At 42.9% G+C, this 17,672-nt stretch overlaps 1 protein-coding gene across 1 annotated transcript in view; it reads left to right on the forward strand.

Annotated features, from left to right (window-relative positions):
• The first annotated feature begins 7,355 nt into the window (after nt 1–7,355).
• The window catches only part of CNPY3 (canopy FGF signaling regulator 3), a 16,232-nt gene continuing 5,915 nt past the window's right edge, over nt 7,356–17,672 (forward strand). The window contains exons 1-4 of the mRNA XM_018567452.1: nt 7,356–7,450; nt 12,443–12,569; nt 13,510–13,606; nt 16,552–16,674. Of these exons, the coding sequence (XP_018422954.1) occupies nt 7,360–7,450; nt 12,443–12,569; nt 13,510–13,606; nt 16,552–16,674 (438 nt within the window). The 5' untranslated portion in view covers nt 7,356–7,359. The remainder of the gene's footprint in view (nt 7,451–12,442; nt 12,570–13,509; nt 13,607–16,551; nt 16,675–17,672) is intronic.

Genomic DNA, 17,672 nt, shown 5'->3' on the forward strand with positions numbered 1-17,672 from the left:
GTCTGAATAGGGTTGCCACCTCTTCTTCACGTGAAACCCGAACACTCTAGCGCTGCATGCGACACATTTTTTCTTCTTCTGGAGAATATAGAGGAGAGAGTGAGGAGGGGAAGCCAGGAGAAAGAGCAAGAAGAGACAGCCAGTGGAGGGAGTAAGGAGACCATTTATAGAGGACTACAAATCCCAGCAATACATGATACAGCAATACAAAATAATATGAAGCTACATACTCAGTGTTGTTCCAAGGTGGTGGTCTCCAGGGTCTCAAGTGGCCTGTGTGGGCTCTCAGGTGGCTGTGCGGACTCTCGGATGGACTGTGCGCACTCTCAGGTAGGCTATGCTGGCTTTCAGGTGGCTGTATGGGAAGTGAGGAGAAGGTTTAGGAGATGTGCGTGCTGGCCTGTGCCTGTTCACAGGTGCCCGGCTCACAGGAAGATGATTCAGGCAGATGCAGCTGCCTCAGGTCCCACGCTTGCTGGGGACCTCAGGTAGCCGCATTTGTCAAAAAATTTAAAGTGCTGGTATCGGCACTTAGTGTCTTATGTCTGGGTGTCAGCTGGCCTGACACCCGGACACAAGACTCAAAAAACATGGATAGATAGATAGATTTTTTTTTGGTCTCTTATTTCCATTCTTCTTTGTGTGGTGAAGGAAAGAGATCCTCTCTAGAACAGTTGTTACCTGATCAGGTGTTCCCACTGGAGGATTTCCCCTCATCTCCTCTTTCACTGGACCACAAAACAAATAGAGAGTGCAGCGGGTCCTCCTTCATGAATTCATCACCAGGACCCTGGGGTTACCTCTGTCTGCCTGAAATTGTGACATCTTGTGTCCGGGGCTCAGCTGGCCTGAAAACCAGACACAAGATTCCAAACCCGAACAGTTCGGGTGAATCCCAGACAGGTGGCAACCCTAGGTCTGAATTAAGTCTCAATTACCTGATCCAAGCACCCTATGAAGAAAAAAAAGAAAAAAAAAATCATATTAGTGCATATAATACTATAGCGCTCACCCACGAAGGAGCTGCAGTATTTTTCGAGTTCTTCTGTCCCACACCACGATAAATTGCCCAAACTAGATTCTCAGCACAGCAGCATACCTTGTGAGTTTCTTTTTTAAAAGTTTTACTGAGTAAACGATGGCTTGATATGACAAAAGACAGCTATAGCCAGTAAGTTCAGAATTGAATATACATGTAGCATAATACATTTAAGCATTAAGACTTCCCCTCAGCTGCAGCTATCTAATCTTGACCATATGTAGTACTAAACTGACTAGAAATATCTATGTCAGATTATAGTAAATGTGAAGATGAATTCTCAGGCAAGATGCACACGGGTCTCAAACATACTGGCCAATAGTAGTTTACTTGGCTAGCTGGCGATGAGGCCCAAGGTCCTACCAGCAAAGATAATTTAAGTCCAGTAACACAATGGCTGATGGCCTCTCACCACTCCTGCAGCAGATTGGCCTGGATGGCATTTCTCTCGCTGGCCAACAAAAGGAATGTCCCCCTCTCTAGCCAGCTGTTCCTTGAACTCTGCCTGTTTGCAGCCGGTCTCTTTCCCTCTAAGAGCAGCCATGTGGTCCAGACAGCGTCCGTGGGTTCGGAGAGGCAGCGGTGTCTATCTCTGATAAAGCAGGTGAATCTTCCACAACAGCAGAATTAGTATACGCCAGTGGCGGCCACAATTTTTCATCTGGAGATCTACTTTTCAAATGACGAGCTCAATGAGATCTACCAACAAAAAAACACCTGCATTCAGGGGCGGGAGGGGGCATGGCAGTGCATTGAAGTCAATGGCACCGCAGCCACGCCCCCAGTGCAATCGCAGCACCAGGAATGCAGGCACATATGCTATATTTTTGCAGATCTTGCTGGACCGGAATGCAGACATTAATGTGCCTGCGTTCCGGGTGCGGGCGATCACACTGAGGGCGGGGGGCGTGGCTGCAATGCCATTTACTTCAATGCTCCGCCATGTCCCCTCCCACCCCTGAACGCAGGGAGCCAGCCGCCTTGCGTTCCAATGCGTTCTAGAGGCTGAACACTCTGGAACGCAGACTTTGTGGTGTGAACTGGCCCTCTCTTCCCCCCCTCCTCGCGCTCTCTCCTCTCTCTCTCCCCTGTTTCTATCTGCTGTCTCTTCTCTCTTTCTGCTGTCTCTTCTCTCACTTTCTCTGCTGTCTCTCCTCTCTCTCTCAGCTGTCTCTCCTCTCACTTTCTCTGCTGTCTCTCTCCTGTCTGTCTTTTCTTACTTCCACTGCAGCAGCTTCCCAAGTCTCCTCTCTCCTTCCCGTCTGCGCCGTCTGACACATTCATCCGCACGAGCACCACGGGAGAACAGGACACAGGTCAGTGAACTGATCGCGATCTACCAGTGTTCGCTTTGCGATCTACCTAATGGGCACCCCTGGTATATGCTGTCCATCAGATCGGGCAGTCTCCTCAGCGGTGCTCACAGCTATCTCAGCAATTACAGCGGTGGTCACTACAAGGTTTCTCTCTCTCCCTGGGGTGATAAAACAGACAGTCCTCAACAGAAGTTCCTGTCACTTCCAGAGTCTCAGGCGTTGTGAGGGTTGAGTCCATACCTCCCCAGGTTGTAAAAGCCTCCTGGGATCTGTAGTTTGTTCTGTGTAAGATACCATTGTCTCTTCCTCTCTCAACACTACTAGTTCAGCTGTCTCTTCTCTCTTTCTGCTGTCTCTTCTCTCACTTTCTCTGCTGTCTCTCCTCTCTCTCTCAGCTGTCTCTCCTCTCACTTTCTCTGCTGTCTCTCTCCTGTCTGTCTTTTCTTACTTCCACTGCAGCAGCTTCCCAAGTCTCCTCTCTCCTTCCCGTCTGCGCCGTCTGACACATTCATCCGCACGAGCACCACGGGAGAACAGGACACAGGTCAGTGAACTGATCGCGATCTACCAGTGTTCGCTTTGCGATCTACCTAATGGGCACCCCTGGTATATGCTGTCCATCAGATCGGGCAGTCTCCTCAGCGGTGCTCACAGCTATCTCAGCAATTACAGCGGTGGTCACTACAAGGTTTCTCTCTCTCCCTGGGGTGATAAAACAGACAGTCCTCAACAGAAGTTCCTGTCACTTCCAGAGTCTCAGGCGTTGTGAGGGTTGAGTCCATACCTCCCCAGGTTGTAAAAGCCTCCTGGGATCTGTAGTTTGTTCTGTGTAAGATACCATTGTCTCTTCCTCTCTCAACACTACTAGTTCCATACATCTCTCTCTGCCATACAAGTCCTGATGGTAGTAATTATTTATTTACAGAAAAAAACACTTTAGCAACTGTGCAGGGGCTACACTACATTAATAATTTTAAAAAAAAACCTCCCCCCATTTGTCCTAGGGTCACACCAAATACCTTGAAAATTCTGGGTGACATTTGTGTTTAATGCATAAGCAAGTGCAATACCATTCAGAATTGTAATGCATTTTAAAATCAGGCATTACTTTGTTTTAATGCAACACTAGGGTAGCCACCTTTTCTCAAAATGCGAAACCCGAACACTTCAGTGACGTGCAGACATTTTTTTGGGAGAATGAGTCGTGGCTTATTCATATGTGAATAGCACCACCCATTCAAATGTAAATATCACAGCTGGGACTATTTTCAGTGGGGGGCCAGTAGCCCCTATCTTCATTTTGGTTGCCCCTGTCTGTCTGACATCATGTTTCCGGGTTTCAACTGCCATGAAACCCGAACACAGCATTCAAAACCCGAACTGTCCGGGTGAATCCTGGACAGGTGGCAACCCTAGCCAGTAGCCCCTATCTTCATTTTGGTTGCCCCTGTCTGTCTGACATCATGTTTCCGGGTTTCAACTGCCATGAAACCCGAACACAGCATTCAAAACCCGGACTGTCCAGGTGAATCCTGGACAGGTGGCAACCCTATGCAACACACAGCATGTGCATTGTGGTGCGCTGGAGTTCCTCATTACTGTATCAGTTGTGGTGTCATTCTAAACGCATGGTACCACGATGCACACAGAGTGGTGCATATGTTACCATGTGTTGCAGTAACACAGTTGCACATGTTGTAAGGCAACATACATTTATGAAATCTGAACTACTGTGCCGCTCTCTGGACATGTCAGGAGGCTGCACTTGGACCCCCCTATATTCACAAGTTATCCACCACTGCAAATGGATACTCTAGCCTTGCAGGTCGCGCACGGTAAGCTTTATGCGTGTCCAAGTCTACAACAAAATGGCCGCTACGTTTCTCAGTGCGAAGAAATTGAAGACACTTTTGGTTGCCTCACAGGTCTTTATAGAAAAGACCCTGATCCTGCACGTTGGGGGTTACGATTGGACAGCTCTTCGCAGTTCGTGATTGGACGGCCAGGTCATATGACAGCAGAAAAGGGGAAGTAAACGGAGATAAGCTGGAACGGTGAGATTGTATGAATTAGATTGCGTTCTATGACTTGTTACCTTGTAGTGTACGATTTGTTACATCGTATTGTACGATTTGTTACCTTGTATTCTGTGTGATCTGCCCCATGCAGCGATAGCCATGGAACCTCAGAGGGACCTGTACGTGCTTACACAATGTATGTATGTTGCCCTCTCTATGGGAAAGGTGGAAGGAGCCCTAATGGCCACCACAAAATTGAAAGTATACACTGGATCTATTGCCAGGCAGCAGATGCCCCAATGTGCAGGTTGAATCATCTAAGGGTAGGTCCCTAACTTGATATAAGCTCTATTATTATTATACAGGATTTATATAGCGACCACAGTTTGCACAGCAATATAAGGAAGACATTACAATTCAAGACAAGATGGTAAGAAGGGCCCTGTCCGTGAGAGATTACAATCTAAAAAGTGTGTATAGCCATGTGGAGGGGAATCTCTATGATGGGAATATACAAATGCAACTTGTAGATCCCTGAAATCATCTCAGTCAGTTTGCAGCAGCTTTAGTGCAGGCATTCTTTTATTGGGATTGCACCCTTAGCAGGGTGAAAATCCCTCACCTTTGACATAGTGTTGGTGGTGTCACTAAAAGGGGAAACATGTCCCTGCGTCTGTGTCATTAAAGGGGAATGAATGTCCCTGTGTCGTTGTCATTAAAAGGGGAATAAATGCCCCTGTGTCATTAAAAGGGGAATGAATGTCCCTGTGTCGGTGTCATTAAAAGGGGAATGAATGTCCCTGTGTCGGTGTCATTAAAAGGGGAATGAATGTCCCTGTGTCGGTGTCATTAAAAGGGGAATAAATGTTCCTGTGTGGGTGTAATTGAAAGGGGAATAAATGTTCCTGTGTCTGTGTCATTAAAGGGGAATAAATGTTCCTGTGTCGGTGTCACTAAAAGGAAAAATGTCCCTGCATCTATGTCACTAAAAGGGAAAAAATGTTGTTGTGTCACTGGAAGGAAAAAAAATGTCCCTGTGTTGGTCGTGTCACTAAAAGGAAAAACATTTCCTTACTCGGTGGTGCAGCTGAAAGTAAAAAATTTCCTTGGAGCAGTGGACATCCAGTGGAGTTTACTGGATGTAAAAAATGCCACCGTGCCAGTTGTGTCGTTGAAAGTAAAACATTTCCTTGTGTTGGCGGTGTCACTAAAAGGAAATAAGAGCAGGAAAGCCCTCCCCCCTCACCATACCAGGCCACACATGCCCTCAACATGGGGAAGGTGCTTTGCCAGGGGAGGACCTCCGGTAAGGGGTAGTTGTTACCCCTACTCGTTTACCAAATACAGTAAAATTCTGAATAAACCGACCACACCGTTAAAAAAAGTACGTTATTTGAAAAAAAACAAAACAGTTTTTGACAAGTCTTTTATTTGAAAAAAACAAACAAAAAAGAGGCAGAGCAAGTCGTGACGACACGGAACTTGTTCCACCCATTTGTTTACGTTCCGTGACAGCTCTCTGTCCCCTAATGGAATGTAAACAAATGGGCAGAACAAGTCCTGTGACGTTACGACTCGCTCCACCCCCTTTTGACATTCAGGTCAGAGCTGTCAGAGATAGGTGGTGGTGGTGGTGGGAATTTTTTATTTCAGCATGATGGCGGCTATCGTCCATCGTGATTGGCGTGGATCTATATTGCTGGATCACATGATTGCCCTTTGGATTACATAGATGGACATTTTTCTTATTTTTTTAAAATAAAAGACTTGCCAAAATCCTGTGTTTTTTCTTTTTTTCAAATAAAGGATTTTTGTATGGTGTTGTGGGTTCATTTACAATCTTAATGTTCATTTGGTGAATGAGTAAAAGTAACAACTATCCCTTACTCATTCACGAGAGGAGGGGTGAAAGGGGACACCTAGATTCCTATAAGCTCCCCCCAGGCCAGCAGACCCCCCCCCCTACAACCACCAGACCAGGGTTTTGGGGAAGAAGCCCCTGTCTTCATCGACATGTGGACAAGGTACTTTGCCAGGGGGTTCCTGAAAAGCCAAGCTTGACTTGTCAGAAACATAGTGAGGGGTAGGAAAGATTGCCCACTAGGGTTGTGGGCAGTATAATCCTCACTACATTTAACTGCTGTGCTTCCTGACTCGCAACAGCAGATTAGGTGGTCACAGCACTATGATCACAGTGATAGCTGATCAATGTGATTTTTAGAGCCGTGACAGCCCCTAAGCCGGATTGCAGCTCACTGTGTTTTGCAGCTGCAAGCCGGCTGTGTGTTACAAACTGATACAAAAGCATCTCTGAGGGGAATACTGTATTCTCCTCAGATATACTAAGTATCGAAGCCCCTGTAAATAAAAAAAGAAAATAACCCCTTAGTGCTCCTTAGTTTAAAAAAAATAATAACATTTAAAAGTAAAGTTTTAAAAAACATAAAAGGAAAAGAGTTTAAAAAGTTAAAAAAAATAGGTTTAATAAAAAAAAATGGACAATATAGTGCTGATGAGGCTACTAAAGATAGGAGACAAGCACAGCACATTCTAAAATTGTTCCAAACTAAAATTGTATTTTGTGATCTATATTTCCCAAAATAAATGAAATCCCAGACATATGCTATACGTAAATTAGGACAAATAAAATAATTTCTTATGAATTGCTTTCTGTTAGCCACACTAATTATGTACACATTATTGCCAAAACTCTGAAAAATTGGTTTTTTTTTGTTATATTGCTGTATTTTTTTATATAAAAAAAAGAATTTATGTATGCAAATGTCACATCAAAATGAAGCCCATTTTGTCCTTTAAAAAACTGTATATAAGATGTGTAGGTGCAAGGAACGGGGAAGATGGAAATTATGGTTAAACAAACACATAGCAAAAATGGAAATATTGCTTCGGTCCACAGGAACGAAAACATTTTCTGAAGCTGTATCACTAATTAATTTTTTGTTTTGTTTTCTTGCAGCCATCAAGCATGTGGTTCCTACTTCTCCTGGTTCCGTTACAGGTTGGATTGGGTGGTGCGGTAGATGGTGATTGGGTCCATTTGCCCAGTAAATGTGAAGGTATGACCAGCAGTGAAAATATTGTGGCTGTGATCAATGGAGGGTGCTACTAGAGCTGTCAAATTAGAACTGGCAACAGTGGTCTTCTTAAAGCAGAACTCCAGCTAAATAAACAAGATAAAACTGAATAGTCCATTAAAATATAAAATTAGCTTTTTCTATAATGTTCATCTTCAATCCAGAGATTTTCTCTGCAGTCAATGTTTCTGCTGATAGATGTCCTCAGTCTGATGGCAAGCATCATTCAACCTACTTGCTGAGCACATGTTATCCTGGACCCATCTCCAGCCTGTGACTGGACAGTGAAGAAGCAGGGCAGTGATGAGCAGGGCTGTAGCTACCATGGGGCGAGTGAGGCACTCACCTCAGGTCCAGCTTCTCCTCAGATCCCTGCTGCTCTCACCCACCTCAATCTCTTTTTCTATTTCAAAAGGGAAATGTTGTGGGTCTGTTTAGACCTCTGATATTTCCCCAAAGCCCCCTAACAGTAAAAAAATAAATAAAAAAAAAAACAGCCCCCCCACACTCTCACACAGACTCACACACTCAAGCACACATATTACTAGACATGTGCAAAGAATACAAATTAGTTTCAGGCGAAACTAAAAATGTCAAACAAAACACATTTTTATGCTATTTTGGATTTGGCCACCTGTGCATTCTGCGCATGCGCGCTGCCATTCTGGAGGCGGGGTGCATGACGTCACATATCGCACACGTCTGTTGTTGGGGGGGGCACAATTTTTCGTTCTTGCCTTGGGCGCAAAAGGAGCTAGCTACAGCTCTGGTGATGAGCCCATCTCTTTGTCAGTCTGCTTTCTTCTTCTATCAGCATGCTCCTTGCCAGCACATAAACTCATTGGCTTCTTGTGCTGCTTCTTCTTCCCACTTTAAACTCCTGCTGTACAAGAGGCTGACACCAAGTCAAATTTAGGTACCTACACTGCTTGCATTAAAAAAAAATTATATTATTATTATACAGTATTTATATAGCGCCAATAGTGTGCACAGTGCTTTATAATATAAATATATTTACAGGTTTATTAATAATATTGCAGGGTGGATGCAATTTGCACTCATGTAGGGCTGCAGCTAATTATTATTTTCATAATCAATTAGTTGGCCGATTATTTTTCCGATTACTCAGGTAAAAAAAAACTTAATAAATACCATCCTTAATTTAAAATAAAATACACAAATGCAGTGGTATAGACATAAAGTTTACTACAGAATAAAGCTGCATGCACAATTTTTTGCAATCGCACTGAACTGCTTGTGCATGGCATTGCTGTATAGTATATTCCAGTGATCACACTGTAGGTGGGAGGCGCATTTGGGGTGCCATTGAAATGGATGGCACTGCAACGCACCTCCCACAGCAGAATTTGTCAGGCCAAAACCAAAAATACTTTTTTCCCACCTTTTTATTATTATTATACAGGATTTATATAGCGCCAACAGTTTGCACAGCGCTTTACAATATAAGGATGTCCCTAATGTTCAATAAAAATCCAAGTACATAACTGACATGATTGTCCCGATGGACCCAACGCATTTCGCAAATTTAGCTTCTTCAGGGGACCGGTATTTAGTAGTCATGCATAAGCAGTGCCTGAGATAAAATGTGAGGAGGACCGAGATGATTAGGTGGCTAGAAAACAGCCAACCACCACACTCCAATACAAATCAAGACAAGATGGTAAGGAGGGCCCTGCCCGTGAGGGCTTACAATCTAAAATTTTATACAAATTTTATTTAAAATAATTGTATTGTGAGCACAAATGGCGCTGGAATAACTTCAGCCAGAGAATGACGGCTGCCAGTGGCAAGATTCCGCAGACGTCAGCTGAATGTAAATACAGTGGGTTGGTGCAATAGCCAGCCTATTGGCCTTTTCAGATAGCAATAGCCAAAAGCAGGCTGGCTATTGCACCCGCCCACTCCTCCCAGCATGCAGGAGAGAGCTAGGGGATCCAACCAACTAATTGATAATGAGAATGGGTGACAACTATTCTCATTATCGATTAATCGATTAGGTGGTTGCAGCCCAACACTCATGCCCCTATATGGCACTGTGGAGTATAGGAATTACCTAAAAAAGCCTATTGTATGTATGATTGCAAGGTCGCCCAACCTTGACATTCAATACACACTGCTATGAATATACTCATCAATGATGTGCCCAACAACACTTCATAATTAGCATATAAATTGACTCCTCTTTGGAGACAAGCAAAGACTTGACTACTCATTGAATCCAATGTAGAGTACATCTCTCAAAAGCTCCCGCTAGTATTGGCTGACTGCAGCCTTAGATGATAGGTGTTTGTAGGCTCAGGAACCCAATTATTGCTTTGTATAAATACTGTTACATTTTTTTTACCTTGGCAGCTTGTGGAGATTACAGCTTATTGATCTACACTCACAGTACAGTTGTCCATAAAGCCGAACTGTAGGCGGATTTTAGTTTAGAATAGAGAAGGAACAGGTAAATGTTTTTGTTTCTGTTTTTGACCCTATTAAGGAAACTTTCATTCACTTCCCATTCCTCTGACATAATGGGGGCTGTTGTTGTAGCTGGAAAAGGAAGGCATGGATAGCAATAAAAAAACCTTTTAGCACTTCCTGTCCTGACAGGTTTTGGCTCGAGATCATCTATTTATAGAAAAGGCAACTAGTGGGTAACAATCCTTAGATCATTATTTACTTGATATATATAACTCCCTTATTTTATTTTATTTTTCAGTCCTGGGTATAACTCCTTCAGAATATATCAGAAAAAGCAACAAATACCTTCTAAATGGAGATCCCAGGACAGAAAACTTTCCATATACACAAAATGCTTAAAAATATTTAGTATTTATTATCATAATTCATATTTAAACCAAAAATAACAAACACAACTATACCCCCCATTAAACAAAACAACAATATCTGGTCCTGATATCTGTATTCATTTGACAAAATATCATGCTAATAAAAATTTCTATTGCACATATCTGTCCTGGTGTTTTATAAATAAGTGACTATTTGAAACATTTCCCGCACTCATGAAAACCTTTTCCCGCACACCAATCTCTTTATCTTTGTAAAGCTGTGATTGATGAAATGTAAGTATAATATAGTCATAAGCCTGGTGTTGCATGATTGTTGTCATGATCAAAAAGTAATAACTTTCTGTCCTGGGATCTCCATTTAGAGTATTTGTAGCTTTTTCTGATATATGGTATGGAGATCATGCCAATGGGGACACAGATGGCAAAAAAGACAAAGAATGTCACCCTTTCTGCATGGTCTCTAAAATTAGATAAAAAGGTTTTGGCTCGAATTCGGCAATAACCGTTGCACAATAAGCCACAGATTAATCCACTGCTCTAATATTTACTGTAATCCAAGGTTGTGGTGGTGAACACTGGAACCCAAGCTCTGTGAGGGTGGCTATTGGATAGGGTTATTATACTGAGGCTGTTCTCTGATGCTCTGGGATAGCCAATTTGTGTTAAGTAAAGGAAGAGATTGCCAGGCCATATATATATTGGTCTAGATGTAAAATGCATTGTTCTCCATAGTCCCTGTGTGTGTTGTAAAGTAGCCACCGCTCCAAGCTCACTCCTGTGGTGGACTACAATCTCATCTCTTCAAGGAAGCCTATCCCAGCTCGACCTAACCACTGAACCTTCACATTCTCAAATAATTCATCCCCACACAGCTACCTCCTCATGTATCATTTCCCCCTCCTCTTTTAGATTGTAAGCCCTCAGGGGCAGGGCCCTCCTCACCATCTTGTCTTGTATTGTAACTGTAATGTCTTCCTTATATTGTAAAGCGCTGCGCAAACTGTTGACGCTATAAAAATACTATATAATAATACCGTATATACTCGAGTATAAGCCGAGATTTTCAGCCCATTTTTTTGGCTGAAAAGTGCCCCCCTCGGCTTATACTCGAGTCAGCGTCAGTCTTCTTACTTACCTCGCCGAGAACTAATAATACAAATTATTAAACTAAACATGAGATTGTAGGCCATCCCAGCAGTGGTCTTGGAGTAGTGGTTACTTTACAACACATACAGGGACCATGGGGAACAAAAGTAGCCACCCTCCAGAAGGAAGAACAGTGCCAACTTGAATGCATTTTTACTCCTGAGTTTAGTGCCACTTCAACCTGTGCCCAGACTATGCACAATAAAGTGTATACACAGTTTGAACAAACAGTAGATACATTTAAAAGCAAGCCCTTATTGATCTTTGTAGCAGTAGGCGTTGTGGAGAAATTCCTCTTCAAAGTTTAAACAGAGACACTTGAATCTCAACTCCCCTTCACTGGTTTTCTATGGCAGTAGGAACTTGGCATCCTGCCAGGCTCACGATGTTGCTCACTGCATTGCGTGTGCTGTTTGTTGCGTTGCCATTCAGAATGAATGGCACCCCAACGCATGTCCCGGGCGTATAAAAATGAATGCATGTTGTTTTTTCTCATCACACGGTAAGGCAGCACACGCTTTTGTGGTACCAAGTGTTGCGGAGCAACACATGCCCACTGTGGGAGGTGTGTTGGTGTGCCATTTAGAATGATTGCCAACGTAGCCCACCATTGCATCTAGTATGTGATGTAGTGCACTGTGCATTTGGGAATGGGCCCTTGGAAACTGACTGACACCCCACTTCAGAGTCTGTTATGATCTTTGAGGATGAATTACTTCACAGTACATGCAGCTACAAGGGTCAGTGATAGCTGGTCTTAAATGTTTTGCTGTTTGTTCAGAATATGTAAAAACATAGTCGGGCAAGGGTGCATGTTTTTTAAAAATACTTTGTCGGAACAAATTAAAATGACATCTGGACTGATCTCAATGACAAAGCACTCTCGTCCTTTAAACCTAAAAGTAACGTTTATTGTGACAGAGCGAGAATTTGAATGAGATCATCTTCTCTTCCATGGGCTGTGACTTACACAGTATGAAGTGATATGTCATAATGTGTTCTATTGCAGTGTGCAAATATGTCGCTGTTGAACTGAAATCCTCATTTGATGAGACATCTCGGACACATGAAGTGATCGATACACGATATGGATTTTTGGAAGAGGGAAAAAAGAAAAAGATCAAATATACAAACTCGTAAGTTACTCCCAAAATACTTTACAGTTTCTGCTCGTCTTATAAACTACTGGATGCCCCCCCCCATGTGCTCCTACCCATTGTAACAATCCAGCTTCTTGAATAAAACTCTAAATGGTACTTTGAGAAAATAGGACATCAGACTTCCACAAGAGCATGACCAATGGTGCATTTTCTTATCTATTGAATTTGTTTTTGTTCTGTATTTATGCTGTTTTTATCTGACAACTTCTTGTAGTTAGTAATAAACAGTAAGACCCCATTCACACTGAGCGATATACCTTTTGGAGCAGATCCGCGCGGCCGGGATAGCGCGACTTTCGGGGCGACGTTCCAGCGACGGTAGCGCGACCTTCACCTTCGGGCTGCATTAAAAAAAGAGAAAAATCACGCAAACATTTGCCCAAAAAAGGGTCATGCTGGTGCGACTTGCGACGGGCGACATGGAGCTATACATTAAGACAGCTCCATTGAAAATCATTGGCCGGCTACTTCTCGCGATATTGCGCGGCAAAAATGCACGATGTCGCGGCGGGAATCCGCTCAGCGTGAATGGGGCCTTAGGCCAAGTCTCCGGCCAATGATTTTAAATGGAGCTGTCATAATGTACAGCTCCATGCCGCCCGTCGCGGTCGCAAGTCGTGCCTGCGGGACCTTTTTTTCGGCGGATGTCGCGCAATTTTTCTATTTTTTTAATGCAGCCCAACGGTGAAGGTCGCACAATCGTCGCCCCGAACAGTTGCGCTATCCCGGCCGCCCGGATCCGCTTCTAAAGGTATGTCGCTTAGTGTGAATGGAGCCTTAGATGTGACTAGTTTCTTATTATCAGTGTTGGCTGCAGTACTGCTCTAGCACAATATTCTGTGTAAAGAATTCAGTTATTCAAGTTTTCGCCCTCTGTCAGCAAAAGTACGCGGAAATCTGTTTGTCTTGTTTGCAGAGATATTCGCCTGATCGACGTCACAGAAGGCCTCTGTCAAAGACTGTTGGAGTACAACCTTCATAAAGAGCGGACTGGCAGCAATCGCTTTGCTAAGGTATTTTCCTGCACTGACACAAATTTCTGTCTAAGTGGTAAAACAATATTTGCTTAAACCAGCATGTCATTTACATAGCTGTCAATTGTAAAATGTATTTGAAGTGGCAACGTCTGTTTTTTAAGGCACCCCTGAGAACAAGAAGTTTGTTTTTAGCACCAAGCAACTGTTTTATAAAATCCCTTTATTGCTGCTTGACCTTTTGTCAGTTATTAATAATATAATAAGATTTTACCTCAATATTTAATCATGTGTATTTTAGGTCAAAGGCTATGCAAACCCTAACAATGACATTTCATAAGTGTAAAAATACGTGTTGATCCTGCCAGAAATCCAGTGAGCTGATAGTTTATTGTGCTCTCTGCCTGTGCTGAGCTGTTGAGTTAAAATTGTTCCCAGCTCTTTCTGTGGAGCATAGAAGACTTTCTCCCATGTTATGGAGGGGGGATGTGTTTTGTAGTCCTACAAAACTTCCTGTCCTAGGGTTATTTAGTAAGGAAATGTGCTACTTGCAGCCTCTTCAGGTGATAATAAAGGAAAAAAGTCTTTAAAAACAAAAGTGTGCAGCCACATCTAAAGACTAGTAAGCCACAATATTTTACATTTTACTTCTTGTGTTTAGATACACTTTAACCACCTCCCGTGCGCCGTACGTTCAGAAATGGCCGGACGGGAGCCTTATGGATGCGGGTGGGCTTCTTTAAAAGTCCTTCGTGCCCGCGGCCGCCCGCTGTTTACATACAAGCGGTCTGTAAAGACGCCCGATCGCTTTTATGATGCATCTCTCTGTGCCCCCTTCCGTACCTCGCAGTCTCTGCGATCCCGGGCGTCCGATCTGGGACCGGCAATGTGGCTTCGTGCACTGAGAACGGAGGGAGTTCAGTACACGATCTCCCTCCGCTCTGCTCCCCCTCTCTGAATGCAGGAAGTGATGTTTACTACATCACACTTCCGCATTCCTCTGTCACTCTCCGGTACAGAAGCCAGAGAGACGCTGGTGAAGCAGATCTGTGCTTCTTCAGCTTTTCTGGGGGTCCCTAGGTGACATTAGGGGTCTTAGAGACCCCCGATGTCTCCATAAAGGGGACCTGTCACTGTAATTTGATATCACATAGGGGGATTTGTATCCCCCTCCCCCCGTGTGATAACAATAAAGTTAAAGTGACATTAAACCCTCAGATTTGTTAACATAAACCAATAGTGTAATGTGTGCCTTACTGTAATCCATGGTAGTTTCCCTTCTCTTTGCTGCTCTTCCTTTTAAATCCTCATGTCTTCTCATGCTTGGGGAGAACTTCCCTTTTCAGCTGAGTGCCTCTTCCTGTAGTGCTGGCTCAGGTTACAGCCTACACACAGACACCATGTATCCATTCCAGAGACAAGGCAGTCTGCTGCAAAACAGAAGTTCTGCCCAGCATGAGAACAGATACAGATTTAAAAGGAAGAGCAGCAAAGAGAAGGGAAACAACCATGGATTACAGTAAGGCGCACATTACAGTATTGTTTTATGTTAAAAAATCTGAGGGTTTAATGTCGCTTTAAGTATATTAAAAAAAAATTGGTCACAAAATGAATAAAATTTACACACAAACAAAAAAAAACACAATTTTTTTTTTAAAGTCCCCCACCCCCACATAGATGCGCAAAAATGCGTTAGTTGTGCCTACATGCAAAAACAACTATTGCACCTATTACACAGCACTTGTTACATATCATCGCGAATGTCAGATCGTGAGCAATAATTTTAGGGCCATCAATCACTGTTAACATTAAACTGATGAGCGGTAAAATAATTTAAAGCGTCGCCTATGGCCACTTTTGGGTGTGGTCGTTTTTTGCGATTTTGCGGACGTGCGCAATTTTAAGGCTTGACGTGTTTGGCGTCTATTGCCCGACGTGACCCCAACTTTTATATTTTACCAAAAAATTGGGTACTAATAAATGTTTCCTAACATAATAAAGGGGAAACAGTTTTTTTTTTTTTTTTACATTTTTGTTCATTTTTTCTTTAAGATAGTAAAAAATAAAACCCGTAGTGGTGATTAAATACCACCAAAAGAAAACTATCTGTCCCCAAAAAATTGTATAAAATTAATTTCAGTACAGCGTTGCATGACGGAATAAATGTCAGTCAAAGTACCGCAGCGATGAACACTGAAAAATGGCCCGGACAGGAAGGGGTATAAACTCCTGGTCAGCAAGTGGTTAAGTGGGCATACTAATCTTACTCCCTAACATATTTATACTTCAAATTATTGTAGCTAAAGTAAAAATGCAAAACTTTCCATTACACTATCTGTATATCCAGAATCACTAGGCTATTTTACTGGCCTAAAGCATGGCTATAAGGACAGCCATGTTTTCCAGCCTCCATCAGCTGTTTGCACATCAACAGTGATAGGTACAGAATAGGGCTTGGGAAGGATAACCAGTCAGTTTATGTTTTAATGCCACCACAGCCAGTAGTGGTTGCTGCCAAACCAGCTGCTGACAAGCCTGAAGAAGTCCCATCACAAGACAATGCTACTTCCAAGCTGCAGAGATTGTAGTCAACATACATGATTTCTCTCATTAGGCGCTGATGAAGGGGGCATGTTTTGGACCCCTGAAACCTCTTGGATACTTACTTAAATGTCCCCTGACCCTAATGTAATAAAACTGTATCTGGACTATTTTATTTGGTGTTGTGCTTCAATTTCTACATCTACTGTATTCACTGTCAAACCAAGCATACTGTGGAGATCCTTTGGATTGTGAAAGCTGCCTACCCATTAGCCAGAATACACATATTCACATCACTTAACTACTGTTGGATTAGAAACACCAAGAGAGTAACCACACGGGTCCGCTGCTTTCTTTCCACACTTCCAAATCTCCATGTGCTTTGTGGCAGTTTTTCATGGAAAATAAGCTTTGAATCTCACCTGTCCCCTTTTCTTGCTCAGGGGATGTCAGAAACCTTCCAAACTTTGCATCACCTTGTCCATAAAGGAGTGAAAGTTGTGATGGACATTCCATATGAACTCTGGAATGAAACTTCTGCTGAAGTTGCTGATATGAAGAAACAGGTAAATAACAGAAGCGGATAATAAACAGTATTAAAGTATGGATATGGAGCATAGGCTCTTCATAAAGAGTCAGATACACTTGTATGGCCACACATACCAGGCCTGCTACAAGTCAAGTGTTTCATATTGGGTCTGCTACATGTCCAATAGCTCATTGTAAAACTAAGAGATTTGATATGATGTTAGTGTTCCCTTTGCTGTTTTAACAGCCTCTGCTCTCTTAGGAGGGTTTTCTATGAGATGTTGGCTGACTTGGTAACAGTTCAGATGTGGTTTACATGCCAAAAGGAAGGGTTTGTTTATGGTTAATGGAGGACATGAGCAGTTGTTGTCTAGTTGGAAATATTCCAAAACACCTGAATTTCTCTATGGGCAGTGAGCACATGCTTGTAACTGCATAATCTCATTCATGTTAACCTCTATCTTCCCATTTGTTGTCATTAAATTCATATCATGACAACCCTTTGCCTAGTTGTCCATGTGGAGCCATCCATTGGGATTTCATCTAAAAAAATATGCAAGTACGTTGCTATGCATTTTGTTTCTAAAGCAGCTATAGCGGGAGTAGAAAAGCTTGACCCTTGCTCTCTGTGGGGAAGCAGTAGTCTCTCTGCAGAATTCCAACACACACTCTTACTTATTCTGACCTATAGCTCTGCAATCAGCAAAGCTCCTGCTCTCTGATTGGATAGCTCCGGCCCTGATTCAGCAGGGGCGTATCTGACCTCTGCAAAAAGATCACTGCTTCTCCACTGAAAGCAAGGTTCCCACTCTGCAGCATGCTGAAAGGGGATATACTTTTCTACTCTGGCTTTAGCTACTTTAGAATAAAAATACAATGTAATATATCGGAAACTACTTGTTTTGACGCATCTGGTATGTGTTTAGCTAAGTTTAGATGAGAGTTTAAATGGGCTTTAGTTGTAGGCCAGTTAACCTGCTGGTATGTTGTATTTTTTATTGGGGGGGGGGGGGGTTTTGGTGTTTGTTGGGTTTTG

This window comes from Nanorana parkeri, unplaced genomic scaffold (assembly GCF_000935625.1).
Source record: "Nanorana parkeri isolate BGI_ZX_2015 unplaced genomic scaffold, ASM93562v1 scaffold1050, whole genome shotgun sequence".
Taxonomy (NCBI): Eukaryota; Metazoa; Chordata; class Amphibia; order Anura; family Dicroglossidae; genus Nanorana; species Nanorana parkeri.